At 45.4% G+C, this 21,653-nt stretch overlaps 1 protein-coding gene across 1 annotated transcript in view; it reads left to right on the forward strand.

Annotated features, from left to right (window-relative positions):
- Positions 1–21,653, forward strand: part of DNAJC11 (DnaJ heat shock protein family (Hsp40) member C11) — a 71,049-nt gene that overhangs the window by 20,891 nt on the left and 28,505 nt on the right. The window contains exons 2-4 of the mRNA XM_007980733.3: positions 813–942; positions 3,663–3,736; positions 13,391–13,492. Of these exons, the coding sequence (XP_007978924.1) occupies positions 813–942; positions 3,663–3,736; positions 13,391–13,492 (306 nt within the window). The remainder of the gene's footprint in view (positions 1–812; positions 943–3,662; positions 3,737–13,390; positions 13,493–21,653) is intronic.

Here is a 21,653-nt window from a genome sequence, read left to right on the forward strand (position 1 = left end):
TTCCCAAAAGCAGACCTGAGGGGCCAGCCACATAGCCCGCTCAGTGTCCCAGGGCCTCCGAGGGGTCCCGTCTAGAGACCCTCTTGGTGGCTGTGAGGCAGGCCACAGTGGATGCAGGTTTGCCTGTTGGCACCCGCCCCCCACTGTGGTTAAAGCACACCAGAGCCCGTCTGCCTTGTGCTGCCCCTTCAGATGTCCGTCCTGCGAGGAGGATTGGAGAGTTGATGCCTTTTGGTTTTTAGGGAGGTCTGGCGGTTTTGGGGAGGGTTGGTTACTACAGGTTAGGGAAGCATTTCTGCCTCTGAATGTGCCGCCTTCTGGAATTAGAGGTTGCATCCGAGTGCATGTGGGCCCTACAAGTTTGTCTTTGAATTTCAAGGATTCATGTTCGTTATGTCATTAAATTGATGTCATTTCTGTCTAATGGTATATAGCTTTTCTTTGCCTGAACCTGTTCTGTTGAGAGTGCCTTGGCATGATTTACTTCAAATAAATTAAAGAGTTAGCAGGTCTCTGACATTTTGGTTTCAGCTCAGAGCACAATGAGCCATTCCAGAGACACAAATGTTCATTCATCAGATAGCAGCACTTCCCAGCAAAACCCAGTCACTATTGATGTATGTAATTGATCGCTTTATTAACTGGCAAAAAGAAGCTTTGTTGAGGTAATAAACCTAACTTCATTACATCCTGCATGTCGAGAGCAAACACATTGGGACGTGGCTGATGGGTTCCCATTTCAAGGCTGATTCTGATAATGATAATGTTTAAGTAGCATTGATTGTTCTCTAATTGAATTTTTCTTTCTTTAGGCCTCTTCTGAAGAGCTGAAAGCTGCCTACCGGAGGCTGTGTATGCTCTACCATCCAGACAAGCACAGAGACCCAGAGCTCAAGTCACAGGCGGAACGACTGTTTAACCTTGTTCACCAGGCTTATGAAGGTCAGTGGAGGGCTGGACTTTGTAGAAACATCCTGGTAGCAGTTATTCGATTTTTAGGAGATGTGATTTATAGAGCATAGAAAAAGAGAGTCCTTAGAGGTAAATAGAAGAGGTGGTTAGTTTGGTACTTTTTACTGACAGGGTCCTTTGAAAGAGTAGTATTTTGCTTTGGAGATCAATACGTGTCCAGTAAGTAGAAAATGAGAGGCCGGGTGCAGTAATAGACAGTCTCAATTGCAAGGGAATACTCAAGTTTTAAATCGTTCACCAGGTTTCTTCTAAAGGGAACTCTTTTAATTCTTTTTTTTTTTTTTTTTTGAGACGGAGTCTCGCTCTGTCACCCAGGCTGGAGTGCAGTGGCCGGATCTCGGCTCACAGCAAGCTCCGCCTCCCGGGTTCACGCCATTCTCCTGCCTCAGCCTCCCGAGTAGCTGGGACTACAGGCGCCTGCCACCTCACCCGGCTAGTTTTTTGTATTTTTTAGTAGAGACGGGGTTTCACCGTGTTAGCCAGGATGGTCTCGATCTCCTGACCTCGTGATCCACCCGTCTCGGCCTCCCAAAGTGCCGGGATTACAGGCTTGAGCCACCGCGCCCGGCCCTAAAGGGAACTCTTATAGGTAAAGGCTGATCATCACAGGGAAGGTTTCTTTGTTCTCTTTTTTGTTAGAAGATACAAGGACATTTTTTCATCCAAAAGTGATTTTATTGGTTCTGAAGCATTCAGTTATCAGTTCTAATAAGGAAATAGAATCAAGCGATTCACATTTTTATACTTACGTCTTACGTATGTCAGAAAGAACATTCTGTGATATATTCGTTTATAAAATATTAAAGTCACTACTGGATACAGAGCTTCTGTTTGGGATGGCAAAAAGTTCTGGAAATAAGAGAGTGATGGTGGTTATACAACATTGTAAATGTACTTAATGCTATTGATTGTATACTTTAAAATGGTTAAAGTAGTAAATTTTATATGTATATTTTACCACCATTTTTAAAATTTAAATTTAAAAAAATGTTAAATCACTGTTATATGCATCAAGTACAGTAAGTTATTTGTTCCAGAACCATTTGGTGATTGGCTCCTTAGACGAGAAATTAGATACTGTGTTTCTTTATAAAATCATAAAGTCATCTCACTGTATACATAATGTTAAGCTTGTAGTGTATTTCACTTTAGAGTTTTTCCAAAAAGTTAGATTTTAATGGCCAATGAAAATCAGGCTGCAGTGTGTGATAAATGTGTAATCAGTGTGGTGTCATTACCAAATTTAACTCTATTCAGATCACTTGCATGGCAATTGTGAAGAGTAACCTGTTCTTTGTATTGTATTCTGTTATCTAAATGGGTGCATTAATTTTACTGTTGTCTAAATGAGCCACATAGTTTGCTTGTATTGTGTTGGAGACCTGGGGAAGAGTTAACAGAAAGACCCTAGCAGTGCTAGTGAAAATGCCACAGCAGCAGACCTGGCCTCCTGTTTAGCCTAAAGGGAGACTCAGGTGACATCATGAATGAATAATTCCTTATTAAATGCTGGAGAGGAACACAAGTTTGGCTCCTGTGTTTTCCAGGGGCCAGCATTTCTTCCTTTCCCATTAGATTTGATTATGCATAGGATCATTTATATAGTTTTTAAATTAGGCCTACAAATATGTGGGACCTCTCAAGGGAGAAGAGACCCATAGGTCTTGGCAGAAATTGGTGAAGTAGAGGGGGAAGAGAATGACCATTGGCCTTGCTGACATTTGAGTTCAGTTGGAATATCATTTGAACAGCTCTCACCCTTTACCGAGAAATTCTTTTCTGATGTACTTTGGGTGATGTGGCCAACAAAATTGTAAGAGGTGTTTTTGTCTTTTAAAATTATTTACAAATAAAGAGGAGAGGTGCACAAAAGAAATGTAGCCTGTCTTTGGAGTTAATAGAACTCTATAGAGTAAGTAACAAATCAGCTTTTTCTAGTATCCGAACCTGTTTCTACTTTTATAGCAAGCTTTTTAGAAACTGGAAACCCACTCTTTCAAGTCAGTGTACTTTTATACACCATGGCAGAAATTTACCAAATTATTTTTAAAACAACTTTCGTGTCCTTTCGCAATGCAGGAGCCAGTGTCACTTCCCGCATGGTACACCTTGTACACCTTGTACCTGTACCTTCCAATCAAGAGTAACTTGGACACTGGGAAAATCTGACTTTTCTCATTTGTAGCCACCTTTAAACATATCCTACATTAGCCGGGTGCAGTGGCTCACACCTGTAATCCCAACACTATGCAAGGCCAAGGCAAGAGAATCATTTGAGGCCAGGAATTCAAGATCAGCCTAGGCAACATAGTGAGACCCCATCTCTACAAAAAATAAATTAACTGGGCATGTGTGCACACACCTGTAATCCCAGCTGCTTAGGAAGCTGGAGCAGGAGGATTCGTTAAGCCTGGGAATTCAAGGCTGCAGTGAGCTGTGATCTTACCACTACACTTCAGCCAGGACAACAGAGAAGGACCATGTCAGTCAGTAAGTCAATAAACAAATCCTAGGTTGAATCAAAAAAGCAGTTAGGAGGAAAGATGCGTAGAAAATGAAAGGGGTCTCTAGGAAGATTGTGATCAGACAGGGAGAAGAGGAGATGGGCTTACCTAATGACATCAGTGTTCTCAGAAAGGACTGAAGGTGAATTTTATATTTTATAAACATGTTTAATTTTTAATTTGCAGTGCTTAGTGACCCCCAAACCAGGGCCATCTATGATATATATGGGAAGAGAGGACTGGAAATGGAAGGATGGGAGGTAAGAGAAACTGCGTCTGGTGTCCCAGAAAAGTCATTAAACAGCTACAAAACATCTCCCCAAAACCCTGCAATCTGTAATAATGCCTTTGGGAATATTTGAAGATATCAGAGCCCCCTTCCTTGCCCTGTATTTTAGTTTTAGAGGTTGAGTTCCGGACTTGGCATTGCCACTTTGTAACTCTGACCTTGGGCCAGCCACTCATCTGACTTGTCCTTCATTTCCTAACCTGTCAAGTAGAACGGAAGAGGGATGGACTGGACCAGTAATTTTTAACCCAGGTGTGGGGCGGGAGCAAGTGGAGCTGGCGGTTGATGGGAGACGATTTCTTCAAGGGTGCAGCTCTGACTCCACATACACTCCCTTCCACCTTCCACAGTTCTGTGCCTCTCTCTCCACCTCAGTTCTGAGTAACTGCGGTGAGGAAATATTTCAGATGGGAGTATGTTATGCGTGTGAGCAAAATGGAAGCAGAGCTGCCGGGGTTGCATTGCCTGTAATGACCCTTTCAATTCTCATGTATTATAATATTCAAGCTTTGTCAAATGTAATGAGTGAAACAAAATATATAGCAAATGTGTCGCCCTGGGCAGCCATGCTGTGGGAGAACAGTCACTAAAATTCAGACAATTTGTTTACTTTCACAGTGCCACTGACTAGCAGTAGAGCCTTAGGCAAGTAATTGGGTTGCTAGTGCTTCCATGTTACTATCTGAAAAATGAATATGAAGATTTGTTGTGAAACTATAAGTTGCTGCAGGAATATATAGGTATCATTAAAGAAACTTGATTCTGACCCAGGCAAAGTGGCTCACACCTGTAATCCTAACACTTTGGGGAGCCAGGCTGGGAGGATCACATGAGGCCAGGAGTTTGAGACCAGCCTGAGAAAAAATATAGCAAGACCCTGTCTCTACAAAACATTTTTTTAAAAATTAGGCGGGCTTGGTGGTGCACACCTGTATTCGCAGCTACTCAGGAGGCTGAGATGGGAGAATCACTTGAACACAGGAGGTTGAGGCTGCAGTGAGCTACGATCACACCACTGCACTCCAACATGGGCAACAGAGCGAGACCTTGTCTCAAAAAAGGAAAGAAACTTGGTTCTGATGCCCAAGAAATTTGCTAGTCTGTTAATAACATGGAATTGACCTTCATTGAGTTATATTTTCACCATCATGTAAGATTTTCCTTGAAGTTCCTTCGATGTTTTGTTTGGTTTTGTTTTGTTTGTTTGTTTGTTTTTGAGACCGAGTTTTGCTCTTGTTGCCCAGACTGGAGTGCAGTGGCACGATCCCGGCTTACCACAACCTCTGCCTCCTAGGTTCAAGCAATTCTCCTGCCTCAGCCTTCCTGAGTAGCTGGGATTACAAGCATGCGCCACCACGCCTGGCTAATTTTGTATTTTTAGTAGAGACAGGGTTTCTCCATGTTGGTCAGGCTGGTCTCAAACTCCTGACCTCAGATGACCCGCCCGCCTCGGCCTCTCAAAGTGCTGGGTTGCTCCAGCTGGTCTCGAACTCCTGAGCTCAAGTGATCCTCCTGTGTCAGTCTTTGAAAGTGCTGGAATTACAGGTGTGAGCCACTGCACCCAGTCCTACATATGTTGCCCAGGCTGGTCTCAAATTCCTACCCTCAAGCTACCCTCCCACCTCAGCCTCCCAAAGCGCTGGGATTACAGGTGTGAGCCACCATGCCCAGCCTGTTGCCATTTTTTGATTGCCTCACACAGTGAATTCTGGTTGCTAACATTTCAACCCTGGGAGGTTCTGCATCATAATTCAGTCTTCTGTCTTTTCTTGAAACATCTGAGGATCTGGTAACACTGGATCTGAGGAGCCCTTGCCCTTCAGATGGGACTGGACTGTCCAATTTGTGCCAGTCCCCACCACTCCCCCTTGTGTTACATCTGGCTCTTCTCATCTGCATGTCCTCCTGGCTCCAGTGGGCAGTTGGTACTTGGCCTCTGGCTTGAAGGGAATAGCAGTGCTTCCTGTCGCCTTGGTTCATTGCAGCTAGGTATTAAGCCAAACAACTTAGCATTTTCTCATCCAAAAAGGAAAATAGAATTCCGTTGTATTTATTCAATTTCCCCCTCACTCTTTATACACTCCTTAAAGCTTCTTTGTATTTTTAAGATGTGGGTTGGCTACAATTTTCTTTTTTTTTTTTTTTTTGAGACGGAGTCTAGCTCTGTTGCCCAGGCTGGAGTGCAGTGGCACAATCTCGGCTCACTGCAACCTCTGCCTCCTGGGTTCGAGTGATTCTCCTGCCTCAGCCTCCTGAGTAACTGGGATTACAGGCGCCCACCACCACACCCAGCTAATTTTTGTATTTTTTTTTAGTAGAGTCGGGGTTTCACTGTGTTGGCCAGGCTGGTCTCGAACTCCTGACCTCATGATCTGCCCACCTCGGCCTCCCAAAGTGCTGGCATTACAAACGTGAGCCACCACTCCCGGCCTATAGTTTTTCAAGTCAGCAGTTGGAGTCACTGAAAAGCTGTAGGACTCCATTACATATTCCCTCTTCAAAGACTAGGTTTTTAGTCCCCAGCAGCATTATCCCAATCAGTGGAGCAGTGGGGTCTGCTGGTAAAATATTGTATGGTTTCCTCTTATCAAACCAGATTATCTTCCCATTAGAAACAAAGCACACAAATGTAGGACTGGGTGCAGTGGCTCACACCTGTAATTCCAGCACTTTCAAAGATTGACACAGGAGGATCACTTGAGCTCAGGAGTTCGAGACCAGCTGGAGCAACACAGCGAGATCACATCTCTATAAGCAATAAAAAATAAAACATTTACCAGGCATGGTGGCGTGTGCCTGTAATCCTACTTCTTGGGAGCCTGAGGTGGAGGATCACTTGAGCCTAGGGAGGTCGGGGTTGCAGTGAGCCATGATCATACCACTGCACTCCAGCCTGAGTGGCAGTGAGACTGTGTCTCAAAAAATAAAAAATGAAATAAATAAATGAAAATAAAAATATGTGCACAGTTGTGGGTGGCAAGTGGTTAAACATTATTTTTATATTTTTTTAGTAAACTAAGCAAGTCAGGTTCTCATGGATCAGAATTGGCTTTTTTTTCATATTGATACTAAGCTTTTGCTGCAAGATAAAAATGCCTTCAAAGAAAACTAAATGAAGATACCTCCCCAGATATTTACTTAGAGATGTATTAGTGTTTAACATACAATAGGAAAATTGGACCCATTATTCATATTACACAGAAAGTCTCATTGAACTCAAGCACATTTTATGAAGCTGGCATCAACATTCCTTCAAGGAATTCCCACAGCTGGATGGATTGTTCCATATGACGATTCTCTCACTGCAATAATAGCTTTCACTCCAGGGAGGAAGCTGTATTCCCTTCATGCTGTTGCTGATATTTTTAGACTATTAAACTCTTCAGTTGCTGAAGGGTATCCATTTACCACATATTTATTAGGCTACCATATGGGGAGTCAGTGAACGGTGAAGGGCATTGATTGTTGGTATCCTGAGTGTCTGAGACGCCTTTAATCCAAAGATCTCAAAGCACTCCACCAACTAGAAATCACTCCCCAACCCATTGGAGCTCCTTTAGAATGTACAGAATACTAGCCCAGTTGTTAGTCATTAGGTAAATTTTCGGTCTTTTTTTTTTTTTTTTGAGACAGAGTCTCACTCTGTCACCCACGCTAGAGTGTAGTGGCGCGAGCGTGGCTTACGGCAGTGTCGACCTCCCAGCTCAGGTCATCCTCCCACCTCAGTCTCCCAGGTAGCTGAGACTACAGGCATGCATCACCACGCCCTGCTACTTTTTTTTTATTATTATTTTTTGAGACGGAGTCTCACTGTGTTGCCCAGGCTGAGTGTAGTGGCATGATCTTGGCTCACTGCAACCTCTGCCTCCAGGGTTCAAGTGCCTCTCCTGCCTCAGCCTCCCGAGTAGCTGGAATTACAGGTGCGCACCACTATGCCCAGCTAATTTTTTGTTTGTTTGTTTGTTTTGTTTTTTTGGTTTGGTTTTTTCTGAGATGGAGTCTTGCTCTGTCGACCTGGTGCAGGCTATAGTAGAACTTTCTGTACTATTGTTATAGCGTTTCTAAATAATTTTCCAAAAATATCCCAGAATAAAAAGTTTACTGGCTAGAACCAGATGACACTTTCCAAATGATGTCGCTTAACCTTCCTCATTTTATAGCAGGGAAACTAAAGCTTAGAGAAGGACTTGCCTGAGGTTTCCCAGGAGGTTTAAGGTCCTGTCTGTCCTCCTTCCATGATGCCACCCAGCTTTTGGAGATCTCCTCATTCGTTTCATCAATAAAGTCAGTCTTCTTGGTGGTTGTTTTTTTGTTGTAGAGATGGGGTCTCACTACGTTGCCCAGGTTGGTCTAGAATTCCTGGGCTCAGTTGGTTTTCTTTTCCTTTTTTTTTTTTTTTTTTTTTTGAGATGGAGTTTCGCTCTTTTGCCCAGACTGGAGTGAAGTGGTGCAATCTCCTCCGTTCACTGCAACCTCCGCCTCCTGGGTTCAAGTGATTCTCCTGCCTCAGCCTCCCAAGTAGCTGGGACTATAGGCACCTGCCACCACGCCCAGCTAAATTTTGCATTTTTAGTAGAGACAGGGTTTTGCCATGTTGGCCAGGCTGGTCTCAAACACGTGACCTCAGGTGAGCCACTGCACCTGGCCGCTCAGTTTTCTGACTAGCATAGGGATAGACCTAGTAGGTGAATGGTTCGGTGAACAGCACTTGTATGGATTCACAAGCTGCATGTGATACCCCCTGTCCATGAGAAACACTGAAAATGTCTGGCATTTATCAACTGTCGTGCGGCTTCAGATGCTGTGTTCCCAGATGCCTCTGTCTGTAAGGGTTGCTGATAAGGAGAAGAGCAGCTCACAGTTGGCTTAGTCCTGTTCCCCTTTCCGGCATCATGTATTCTGTTTAAAGGAAGGTATAAATAATCAAGGCTGGCAGAGGCCTGTGGGAGCTGAGAATGAAGTGCCCTGCCCTGCTAAGTGTCTTCACCGCTCCAGAAAGGCTGGCCATTTTGACTTTGCTGTTAGCTCAGATTATGCACCAACTATTTGCAAAACTTGTATAAAATATGACTAAAAATGGAATGATCTGCCACCTTTGGATTATTTGCCTTTGTAATTCATCACAGAATGTAACAGAAAGTAATTTTCAGCTGTTCAGTCTTCAAAGATTAAACAGCTAAAATTCCTGAAAATGAATCTTTTCCTGCTGCAGCCTTTGTAAAGCCTCACACTTTCCAGGTTTTTTTTTTTTTCCTACAGGGTTTGAGTCCAGGATTTTAATTATCAGCAGCTTACAAATCTGTTTCTGAAAAAAATAGTAGTATATGGGCATATTCATGGGTCTGCTTATGTCACTGATTAAAGTTATGGTGAATCAAACTTTCGCTAAATTTGCATTTTTAAAAACTAATATCCTGTTGAATAGAACACTCAATTATAAAATTTCTATTCAGGCCAGGCACGGTGGCTCACGCCTGTAATCCCAGCACTTTGGGAAGTCGAGGCGGGTGGATCGCTTGAGGTCAGGAGTTCAAGACCAGCCTGGCCAACATGGTGAAATGTCATCTCTACTAAAGATGAAAAAATTAGCTGGGTATGGTGGCACAAGCCTGTTGTCCCAGCTACTCGGGAGGCTGAGGCAGGAGAATTGCTTGAACCCAGGAAGCGGAAATTGCAGTAAGCTGAGATCGCACCACTGCACTCCAGCCTGGGTGACAAAGCAAGACTGTCTCAAAAAAATAAAATATTAAAATAAAATAAAATCTTGCCAGGCACGGTGGCTCATGCCTGTAATCCCAGCACTTTGGGAGGCCGAGACAGGCGGACCACGAAGTCAGGAAACCATCCTGGCTTATACCGTGAAACCCCGGCTCTACTAAAAATACAAAAAAATTAGCCGGGTGTTTTGGCGGACGCCTGTAGTCCTAGCTACTCAGGAGGCTGAGGCAGGAGAATGGAGCTGAGGCAGGAGAATGAACCCAGGAGTCGGAGCTTGCAGTAAGCCGAGGTTGCGCCACTGCACACCAGCCTGGGTGACAGAGTGAGACTCTGTCTCAAAAAAAAAAAAAAAAAAAAAGGCCAGGCATGGTGGTTCACACCTGTAATTCTAGCACTTTGGGAGGCCGAGGTGGGTGGATCATGAGGTCAGGAGATCGAGGCCATCCTGGCTAATACGGTGAAACCCCGTCTCTACTAAAAAAAAAAAATACAAAAAATTAGCCAGGCGTGGTGGTGGGCGCTTGTAGTCCCAGCTACTCGGGAGGCTGAGGCAGGAGAATGTCAGGAACCTGGGAGGCACAGTGAGCCGATAAATAAAATAAAATCTCTTTATCCATATTGGAACCTCCTGCATCCTCTGGGCTGTGTAGAGGAACCGTCTCCATTCAGACAGCCTCACACTTAGACCTCGTTGTCCTTGGTGATGGGTCACTGAAGTCACCATCTGCTGGGTCCGGAGAAACTGGCTCCACCGTCAGGTCCACTAAATTGGGCTGTAAAGTCATGAATAATTTTTAAAGTATTTTGAAGCATTTTTTCTGGATCTTCAAACTTACATGGAATGGTTGATTACCTACATTTCCCTGAAGCTCTTTTATTTTTATTTTCTTTTACTTCAGGGAGGGACTGACATGAGATTGAGAAGATAATGGAAACTTTGAAAAACTGCACCTTGCTTTTGTCTGCGTCAGGACGGGTGGCATTGGAAAGTGAGCGTGCTGTAGATAGGTGATGCGCCCTCAGTGATTCTAAGCCTGGGCAGCGGGAATGCACCTTGTTCACAAAATAGAACCCAGAATGTCCTTGCAAGGTCACAGAGCAATCACTGTCGTGCCACTTAGGACCTTTAGTTTGTTCTTGGATGATTTTAACAATCTTTTTATTTTAAAGCTTCCTTAAAAAGAACCACTTTCCCCCCTTTTTAGTAATTTTTTATTTATATTGGGTTATTAGAGAAGAAAATGTTTTCACTATTTTTTTGTTTTTTTTTTGAGACGGAGTCTCGCTCTGTCGCCCGGGCTGGAGTGCAGTGGCCGGATCTCAGCTCACTGCAAGCTCCGCCTCCCGGGTTTACGCCATTCTCCTGCCTCAGCCTCCCGAGTAGCTGGGACTACAGGCGCCCGCCACCTCGCCCGGCTAGTTTTTTGTATTTTTTAGTAGAGACGGGGTTTCACCATGTTAGCCAGGATGGTCTCGATCTCCTGACCTCGTGATTGGCCTGTCTCGGCCTCCCAAAGTGCTGGGATTACAGGCTTGAGCCACCGCGCCCAGCCTGTTTTCACTATTTTTAATGTTTAAAGTAGTGGACAAGTTCCTAGGATTTTTTTTGGATGAGTTTTTGTGGGGTTTTTTTATTATCATTTGTTGAAAAATAAAATCAAGTTTCACAAAGCCTGTAATATCTTATTTATATCGAATGTGTGTGTGTGCATGTGCACACACACACATACGTAGGTACATACACATGCATAGAGAATTTTTAGGAAGTGATACCAAAAAAATTGAGTGTGAGCCTGTGAGAAGAGGGAATATGGGTAAGGGGAATCACATACTTTTTATTTCCTATCCTTCTGTTCTATTGATTTTTTGCTATAAGCTTGTATTTTTAAAAATAATTTTTTGAAACTTGAAATTTCCAAGGAAACATTTTCTCACATCACATCTTTTTAGATAGTCTATGAGCAGCATCTCAAGACTCCCCTCTGTTTCTCCCACTGATGGGCGAATCTGCTTTCTCGTACACCCCTGCCCCCTCCCCCAGCCATCTGATAACTTTGGTTGTGATAGAAAAAGAGTCACCACTTTTTCTGTCCTGTTCCCACACTGTGTGTTTCTCACCAGTGCACCCAATTTCACACCATAAACAGGACCCTTAGAAATCGTGCAGTGCAGGCTGGGCACGGTGGCTCACGCCTGTAATCCCAGCACTTTCGGAGGCCGAAGTGGGCGGATCACGAGGTCAGGAGATCGAGACCATCCTGGCTAGCATGATGAAACCCCGTCTCTACTAAAAATACAAAAAATTAGCCGGGTGTGGTGGCGAGTGCCTGTAATCCCCGCTACTCGGGAGGCTGAGGCAGGAGAATGGTGTGATCCCAGGAGGTGGAGCTTGCAGTGAGCCGAGATTGTACCACTGCACTCCAGCCTGGGTGACAGAGCAAGACTCCGTCTCAAAAAAAACCAACAGAAATTGTGCAGTGCAGTTGCCTGTTTCACAGATGAAAGACTGCCCTTTCCACTTCTTTGAAATCTCGACTAGGTGGTCTTCCTTTCATGACGAGCTAAGAAGGGTTGAACTGGAATTGGAATGCTGTATTTTCTTTTTTTTTTTTTTTTCTTTTTTTTCAAGACGGAGTTTCTTGCTCTTCTTGCCCAGGCTGGAGTACAGTGGCGTGGTCTTGGCTCACTGCAACCTCCGACTCCCGGGTTCAAGTGATTCTCCTACCTAAGCCTTCCGAGTAGCTGGGATTACAGGCACCCGCCACCACGCCTGGCTAATGTTTTGTATTTTTAGTAGAGACGGTTTCACACCAGACCTGGAATACCTTTTCTTTTTTTTTTTTCCTTTTTTTCTGAGACAGAGTCTTGCTCTGTTGCCCAGGCTGGAGTGCAGTGGCATGATCTCAGTTCACTGCAGCCTCCACCTCCTGGGTTCAAGCAATTTTCCTGCCTCAGCCTCCCAAGTAGCTGGGATTACAGGCACCTGCCACCACACCTGGCTAATTTTTGTATTTTTAGTAGAGATGGGGTTTCACTATGTTGGCCAGGTTGGTCTCTAACTCCTGAACTGAAGTGATCCGCTCACCTCGGCCTCCCAAAGTGCTGGGATTACAGGTGTGAGCCACCGCGCCAGGCCGGAATACCTTATTTTCTCAGATTCGACATCACTGTGCATCCCTGAGTTTAACAAGGTCTGCTGCGTGGTACCTGAGTATTGTTACACGAGCCTATAACTGACAGCCCAGATTCTAAGGTTCATATACTATTGTAAGAAGAAGAGTTCCATGATTCTGAAAACACGTAGACCCGCCAGACATGGTGGCTCATGCCTGCAATCCCAGCACTTTGGGAGGCTGATGTGGGAGGATCCTTTGAGGCCAGGAGTTTGAGGTCAACCTGGGCAACATAGCAAGACCCCGTCTCTACAACAACAGAATAAAAACACCCAGACCCGACAGCTCGAGATCCTTGGTCCAAGAAGCTCGAAAGGAGTCCCTAGCGATTGTCCCAGACCACTAGGGACAGCCAGCTTGCTTTCGTCCTGATATTTAACATTTGTTATCTGAGATTCATTAGGAAATTTACACTATGAAATTTAAGGTGACATTTTCCTTGTAAGATTTCTGCAGACTTAGAGATAGATAAGTTGCTAAAATAAAGAATGTTTAAGTCACTCTGGAGAGCTGAGTGAAAGCTCATTTCAACCTTGGGGGGCAATGAGCTCTGCCTCACCCAGGCCTGAGCCATCACATGGCAGAAGTCACGGTTTGGGGTACTTCCTGGGGAAAGGCCGTGGCTGGACCCCAGGCAGCATGCACACACCAAAATCAATGACTGCAGTTCTTTGTGTACGTTTCCCTTACCTCGTGGGTCCTCAACTGTCTTCCCATCTTGATTCTGCACATAGGTTGTGGAAAGGAGGAGAACCCCAGCTGAAATTCGAGAGGAGTTTGAGCGGCTGCAGAGAGAGAGGGAAGAAAGGAGACTGCAACAGCGAACCAATCCCAAGGTAAGCCAGGGGCCAGGTTTCATGAGGACACCTCATGAAAAGGTCTCATACCTAGAAGCCAGGTCTGAAATAATGAGGTGCTGGTAGATTGTTAAAGTAAAAACATACAAGCTTGTGGGACAAAATTTGGTTTATATTATGTCAAAGTCATATCTTTCTGGAAACACCTCCCTAGCAGCCATCAGCCACGCTGCTGCTCGTCTCCAGGAGATGAATGTTTTATACCATGTGGAGGGAAGACAAAACCAGTCCCCCATTTTTTCCAGAAGTCAGGGAGTTTTGCCAAGCAGATATACAGGCCAGTCATTGAAAGCCATTTCCTCAGACTGTGCTGCCCAAGTCCCTGACGCTGGGAATCAGAGGACAGTGGCAGGGCAGAGGACAGCCACCTAATCACCTAAGCATTGAGGCAGCAGAAGTCCTTGCTTACCCATTGGGATATGGAGAGCCAAAAAATGCAGAGGGCTCAGGGCATGTCTGTGTTGCCTTGAGCAGAGGGCCCTGCTCACATCACCCCAGGGCATTGGTACCATGACCACCGATCACTGGGTTGTTTGAGCAGCATCAGTGTCCCAGATCACCGATGGAGTTTAAGTCCTTTAACCCAGTGACACTACTTAGTCTGAGTTCCTTTTCAATGCTAAGTATGCTCTCTTTTTCCTTTCAGTTTGCTGGGGAGATTGTTTTGCATGTGTGCCCCAGCTCTGTGGCAAACAGGATAGCTTGGTCACTTTGAGATTCCAGTTGTACTGAATGGCTAATGAAACATGGCCCGGTGTACTGTTCAGCTGTGTTTAAAAAGAGGGCTCAGTGGCCAGACCCTATCATTGTGGCCAGGACGGCCTGGCAGAGAGCCTGTATCTGTCATGATAAGGAGGAGCTGGGAGACCCCCGGTCTTCCATCAGCCTCTTCTCCCATGATCTGTGTCAAATCAACATTGTTGGAAGGAGAGCGGAAGCCATACAAAGTTATAAGAAGCATTATTATTTTCTTTAAACCTTGTAAAGGAAAAGAACAGGCCGGGTGCGGTGGCTCACTCCTATAATCCTAGCACTTTGGGAGGCAGAGGCGGGCAGATCACCTGCGGTCAGGAGTTTGAGACCAGCCTGGGCAATATGGTGAAACCCCATCTCTACTAAAAATACAATAAAAATTAGCCGGGCCTGGTGGTACATGACCATCAGCTTCCCGAGTAATTTCAGCTACTTGGGAGGCTGAGGCAGTAGAATTGCTTGAACCAGGGATGCAGAGGTTGTAGTGAGCCAAGATCATGCCACTGCACTCCAGCCTGGACAACAGAGTGAGACTCTGTCTCAAAAAAATAAAAAAGAAAAGAAAAAAAAAAAAGAATAAATGCTGGCTTAAACTGGGATGCATAGTAAGATAAACCTCTGATGAAATACATTCTAGAAAGCAGTTTTTTTAAGACCCATACAGCATTTAAAGGACCATATATCCAGAACATGTCCATCTATTTGAATCCCACATTTCAAAGTATATTTGACCAGATAAAATTATGGATGGGAATGAAGCTTTTATATCATCCATTATCATGTATAATCAACAAATGTTTTAATTCTATTGGAAAGAAATGTATATTTGAAAATGGTAACACCTCCGCTCCCATCCACTCACTCTCCCCTCAACAGGTGAGGTCCTCAGAAGTGCAGGGTTACCTTTTGGTCAGATGGAGGCAGAGAATCAAAACCCTGAGTGAACCGAGTCAGGGAGTTTGGGATAATTGGGGGAGTTGAAAATCTCCAAGGTGCCCTGAGCTGTGCTAATGATTCCTGCTTGGATCTCCCAGCCAGATGCCCGGGGGAGGTCCAGTTTGGAAGGTCTGTATTGGCAGGTGGAGGTGGGGTCAGGGTGCCTGGCAGGAGCAGGCTGTTCCTTTGGCGTTTTTGCTGTTCTGGCTGGAGGTTTGCTGTGTTAGGAGCAGTGAAAGGGAAAGAGAACCTCACTATCATCCTGCATCCGTGTCCTATGATCAAATCGGCCATCTGGGGGTGTATGACAGTTGCTTATTAGGACTCTGCAAATGTGTCTGCAGGCCATGTTTCTGTGGAAAGAGGGAGCGCAGCTGTGACCATCTCACACAGACATGCAAGTGATTTTTTAAATGTCCTATACTTTGCTACTTCCATAAAACTGCTTCCAAATAAATCAAACATTTTCTAATCAGAAATCTTGAGTGATAACCAGATGTTGGCTGTCCAGCATTTTAAGGAGAGGATTTGAGGTAGATCTTTCATTCCATTTCTGACAGGTTTTTTTGCTTTTCAAGATGAGCAAACATCCTTGTCCTGAAAAGAACGGGGTGATCTCCGCTTTGAGGAGACCATGGAGGCCAGGTGTGGTGGTGCATGCCTGTAATCCCAGCACTTTGGGAGGCCAAGGTGGGCGGATCACTTGAGTTCAGGAGTTCGAGACCAGCCTGGGCAACATAGTGAGACTCCATGTCTACAAATAAAATACTAAAATTAGCCAGGCATGGTAACATGCACCTGAAGATCCAGCTACCTGGGAGGCTGAGGTGGGAGGATCCCTTGAGCCTGGGAGGTCCAGGCTGCAGTGAGCCAAGATTGCACCCCTGCACTGCAGCCTGGGCAGCAGAGTCTCAAACAAACAAACAACAAAAAAAGACCATGGGGAAGCCAGGCATGGCGGCTTATTCCTGTAATCCTAGCACTTTGGGAGGCCAAGGCAGGAGGATTGCTTGAGTTCAGGAGTTTGAGGTCAGCCTGGGCAACATAACAAGACCCCCATCTCTACAAAATATTTACAAATTAGCTGGACACAGTGGCACATACCTGTAGTCCAGGTTACTTGGGAGGCAGACGAAGGAGGATTGCCCTAGCCCAGGAGTTCAAGGTTGCAGTGAGCCGTAATTGCACCACTGCACTCCAGCCTGGGCAACAGAGCAAGGTCCTGTCTTAAACAAAAACAGAAGGACACTTTTGATGACTTAGGGATCAGCCTGTCAGCTGGACCCTCACAGAGGACCTCAGCTCAGAGGGGTTTGCAGGCTGTATCCCATACGTGATATTATTGCCGCCCAAAATGCGGGTGCATATTTCTCTCTGTTTTCACCAATAAGAGCAGATGAGGTAGGGATTTCCAGTAGGTTGATGTATCTACCAGGCAAAAAAGCCTAGTGAGGAAAAGCCCAGGTTAGAAGGTACAACTGCCAGCAGGAGGCAGGACACAGAGTGAGGCGTTGGACAGTGCTCCGTTTTCTCTTTTGTAAAATGAGGACATCTGTCCTGACTACGATGCCAAGTTGTGGAAAGATTGAAAACACATGAAATAGATGTTAATTTTTTAGGGAAAGATAATCTTGCTATATAAATGCAAAGTGGTACTGGTACCAAAATGACGTTCAGAACGAAATGTGGTGGTGGTGGTTCATTCAACACTGAGGAGGAAATTCTTAGCTTGGTCAGGAATGGTGGGACCTGTGAGTTGGGATTTGAAAATGGCCCTCGCGGCTGGGCGCGGTAGCTCACGCCTGTAATCCCAGCACTTTGGGAGGCCGAGGTGGGCGGATCACGAGGTCAGGAGATAAGACCGTCTTGGCTAAAATACAAAGTTAGCTGGGTGTGGTGGCAGGCGCCTGTAGTCCTAGCTACTCGGGAGGCTGAGGCAAGAGAATGGCCTGAACCCGGGAAGCAGAGCTTGCAGTGAGCCAAGATCATGCCACTGCACTCCAGCCTGGGTGACAGAGAGAGACTCAGTCTCAAAAAAAAATAAAAGAAAATGGCCCTCGAACAATTCCCGCAGCCTTTGCCTGCGGCCAGGCCCGGTGCTGTTTGCAGTATGGCTGGCTGTGATATGGACTTGTGTGGAATGTGCCTTACCAGGCACCATGGTGCCCAGGAGGGAACAAGTAGAATCCCCAGCCCCGGGGTGGGTCCACTTTGCCTGCTGGCTCCAACTGATGGAACGCATGCATGCACACACACACAGGCACATCCATGTGTGGGAGGCAGCATGGGAGAACCTTGGACTTAGAGTCCAGGGTCCTACATCCAGACTCAGATTCCACCTTCCTCTCTGTGCCCTTGATCAAGTCCCTTCTGCATTCTGAGTCCAGTTTCTGCCTCCATGAAATGAGAGGCCCACTTTCTGGGTTGAGTCTTTGGACCCCGTAGTCCTTAGCTCTAATTACCTGTTTTCTGCCTTTGCTTTGCCCTGTGGGAGTAAATTCCTGTCTGTATGTCCTGCTGGAAAACGCCACCCTCGGGTTGCTGTGGTCCCAGTGTCTTTAGGGCCTTCCACATTGAACTGGTATCAGGGAGAGAATTGGTGGCTAGGGAGGACGTGGGGTTCATCCCTGAGAACAGTATGTGAAACTGGAGCCCGACTGGACCACCCTGGGCATCCTCCTGCCATCGTCAGATTTCTTTCTTATTTGCATAATCCATCCACATTTCTTTTTTTTTTTTTTTTTTTTTTTGAGACGGAGTCTCGCTCTGTCACCCAGGCTGGAGTGCAGTGGCCCGCTCTCTGCTCACTGCAAGCTCCGCCTCCCGGGTTCACGCAATTCTCCTGCCTCAGCCTCCCGAGCAGCTGGGACTACAGGCGCCCGCCACCTCGCCCGGCTTTTTTTTTTTTTTTTTTTGTATTTTTAGTAGAGACGGGGTTTCACCATGTTAGCCAGGATGGTCTCGATCTCCTGACCTCGTGATCCGCCCGTCTCGGCCTCCCAAAGTGCTGGGATTACAGGCTTGAGCCACCGCGCCCGGCCCATCCACATTTCTTGCACTTTAAGGACTTAAGATCATGTAACAGTGTCGTTCTGTGCTGTATTCACTTTGTATTGATTATTTTAATTCCTTTTTTCCTTAATACCCATAAATCTTCTCTCTCTGTGTACAGCAGCCACTTTGAGCATATTTAGAAGGCAATTTGATCCCAGGCAGCTTGTCTGACTTCATTGCTGCGTCCTTCGTGAACTTGTTTACATCCCATGTGGAGCAGATGATTAAGTTAGGTTTGTTTGGGGGTACGGGGGCAAAGGAGCTTGACTGTCTCTGTGGGCACATATTGCTTTAGTTTTTTGATCCTACGACAAAATAGTTTGATGGAGATTTACGTTATTTCTGGGCCATTTTTGCTATTACAGAGGTTGCTATACACTCCTTGTCAAGACCTCTCTTATCTAGAAAACCCCATCATCAGCATGGTTTGTGTAATAGCTAAGAAACACAGTTCAGCTTTATTAGAAAAAAATGTAAATGATGTATCGGCCAAGCATGGTGGCTCATGCCTGTAATCCCAGTGTGTCCAGAGTTTGTTCCTTCCAGTGGGTTTGTGGTCTCGCTGACTTCAAGAATGAAGCTGCGGACCTTCACGGTGAGTGTTATAGCACTTAAAGCTGGTGCAGACCTAAAGAGTAAGCAGCAGCAAGATTTATTGTGGAGAGCAAAAAGAACAAAGCTTCCACAGCGTGGAAAGGGACCCAAGCGGGTTGCTGCTGTTGGCTGGGGTGGCCATCTTTTATTCCCTTATTTCTCCCCGCCCATGTCCTGCTGATTGGTCCATTTTACAGAGTGCCAGTTGGTCCATTTTACATAGTGCTGATTAGTGCACTTACAATCCACAGAGCGCTGATTGGTGCGTTTTTCCAGAGTGCTGACTGGTGCGTTTACAATCCTCCAGCTAGCCACAGAGCACTGATTGGTGCATTTTTACAGAGTGCTGATTGGTACGTTTGCAATCTTCTAGCTAGCCACAGAGTGCTGATTGGTGCGTTTTTACAGAGTGGTGATTGGTACATTTACAATCCTCTTGTAAGACAAAAGTTCTCCAAGTCCCCACCCGACCCAGGAAGTCCATCTGGCTTCATCTCTCACCAACGTTTTGGGAGGCTGCGGTGGGTGCATCATCTGAGGTCAGGAGTTCGAGACCAGCCTGACCAACTTGGTGAAACCCCATCTCTACTAAAAATACAAAAATTAGCCGGGTGTGCTGGCAGGTGCCTGTAATCCCAACTACTTGGGAGGCTGAAGCAGGAGAATTGCTTGAACCTGGGAGGCAGGGGTTGCAGTGAGCCAAGATCGCACCACTGCAGTCCAGCCTGAGCAATAAGCTCGAGACGCCATCTCTAAATAAATATATAAAAATAATGTATCAACAGCCTGGGCAACATGGCAAAATCGCATCTCTACAAAAAATAATAATAATAATTAACTGGGCATGGTGGTGTGCTCCTGTAGTCCCAGCTACTCGGGAGGCTAAGGCAGGAGGAACGCTTGAGCCCTGGAGGTGGAGGATGCAGTAAGCCAGGATTGTGCCAGCCTGGCTCCAGCCTCCAAGATGCACTCCAGCCTGGGTGACAGAGACCCCATCTCAAAAAATAAATGAATAATATATCAAGGAAGGCATATAACCATAAAAATATTTTTAAATGCCAAAATGTTTTCATAAAGCTGTAAGAGTGCATCACTTGATTATTTTTAAAGGATTCTGGGGTTGCCTTGGCAATGACTGTAGCCGGCAAAGTCACCCGTGCTTATGACTTCAGTCTGTTCTGTGGAAGTGGTTCTGATGTCATAAAACTGCCCGGACTTGGCTGAGAGCATGATAGAGCAAAAGAAGGATTGTTTGACCCATATGTTTGTTGTGCGTAGTGACAGGAAAAGGCAATTTACTGTCTGCAGAAATGGGCTGCTGTTGCAATTGGAGATTGTGGGAAGTTGTCTGGTAAAGAGAAGAGGGACCAAAGCCTGGTGAATCAGGTCTGGGAAAGTGCTGTGACAATGAAACTGAAACCCTGGAGAAGAGTGGTCTTGGCAATCGGGATAGAAGGCACACAGGGATTCAAAGGTAAAACAGCTGTTTGTCTTGAAGTGAGTATCCATGAGAGGGCTGTTTCACCCCTTCATGTCAGCATAATCACTTACAAACAAGGTTTCAGAATTAGAGACTATGTTTATCCGGGGAGGACAGGCTCTGACTTCCATTTGAGATGAAGTGATTCTGTGGGAACCATCATGAGTGCCATGCTGGTGGGTTCATCGGTTATAAACAGGTGAATTTCACGTTGCCTTGTATCACCTCTTTTGGTGGAATTTTCAGTTAGTAAAGAATTCCTTTTGAGATTGCAATTGACAGAAATTTCTTATGTTGCCCTCATGGCCAGATAAATATAAACATGAAAATAATTCCGCCTGGTTGGTGTTGAATGTGTTAACATGATTGTGATCATTACTACACAGCGTCTGCATGTATCAAATCAGCACACTGTACACCTGGAACGTGTGCGATCTCTATTTGTCACTTAAATGTTTTAAATTTTTTAAAGAAGGTTTGAAACCAAAAAATAAAGAATTTAGAATGGCACATTCCTGGCTGAATAAACAACTGATTCTACTCAACGAGTACAAATGCATCATCTCCTCCCTGGTAAGAAGTTTCTCATTGTGGGAGAAAGGCTCTAACTCGTGCTTAGAGTTTCTGAGTGATGTCAGTGAAAACGTGTTTATCACATTCACAGTTAACCCAAGGCGGAAGGTTCTCAAAGAGCCCAGTTAATAAGAATGAAGGGATTAAACTACAAAATAAGATTTAACGGCTGGGCACCGAGGCTCACGCCTGTAATCCCAGCATTTTGGGAGGCCGAGGCAGGCGGATCACGAGGTCAGGAGATCGAGACCATCCTGGCTAACACGGTGAAATCCCATCTCTACTAAAAATACAAAAAATTAGCCGGGTGTGGTGGTGGGCGCCTGTAGTCTCAGCTACTCAGGAGGCTGAGGCAGGAGAATGGCGTGAACTGGGAGGTGGAGCTTGCAGTGAGCTGAGATCCGGCCACTGCAGTCCAGCCTGAGCAACAGAGTGAGACTCCGTCTCAAAAAAAAAAAAAAGAAGATTTAACAGGGAGAAATGTGCTAGCTACGAAAGGGGGGAAATGGGGCAAATGGTCATCTTTCGTTGACTTGGTTTAATATTAGCAATTTTGTGGGTTGGAGATAGGTGAAAATGGTTGATTTATTCACAAAGTAATTTAATTTGGGTGCCTGTAATGTGCCAGACACTTTAGGAATGGGAACATTCAGCAGAGAATAAAACAGACAACCTAATCCCACCATGAAGCTTAATGATCTAGTTGAGGGACACAAAATCCGCAATAAATGCAATATATAAATTATATAT

Source organism: Chlorocebus sabaeus, chromosome 20 (assembly GCF_047675955.1).
Source record: "Chlorocebus sabaeus isolate Y175 chromosome 20, mChlSab1.0.hap1, whole genome shotgun sequence".
NCBI classification, from domain to species: domain Eukaryota; kingdom Metazoa; phylum Chordata; class Mammalia; order Primates; family Cercopithecidae; genus Chlorocebus; species Chlorocebus sabaeus.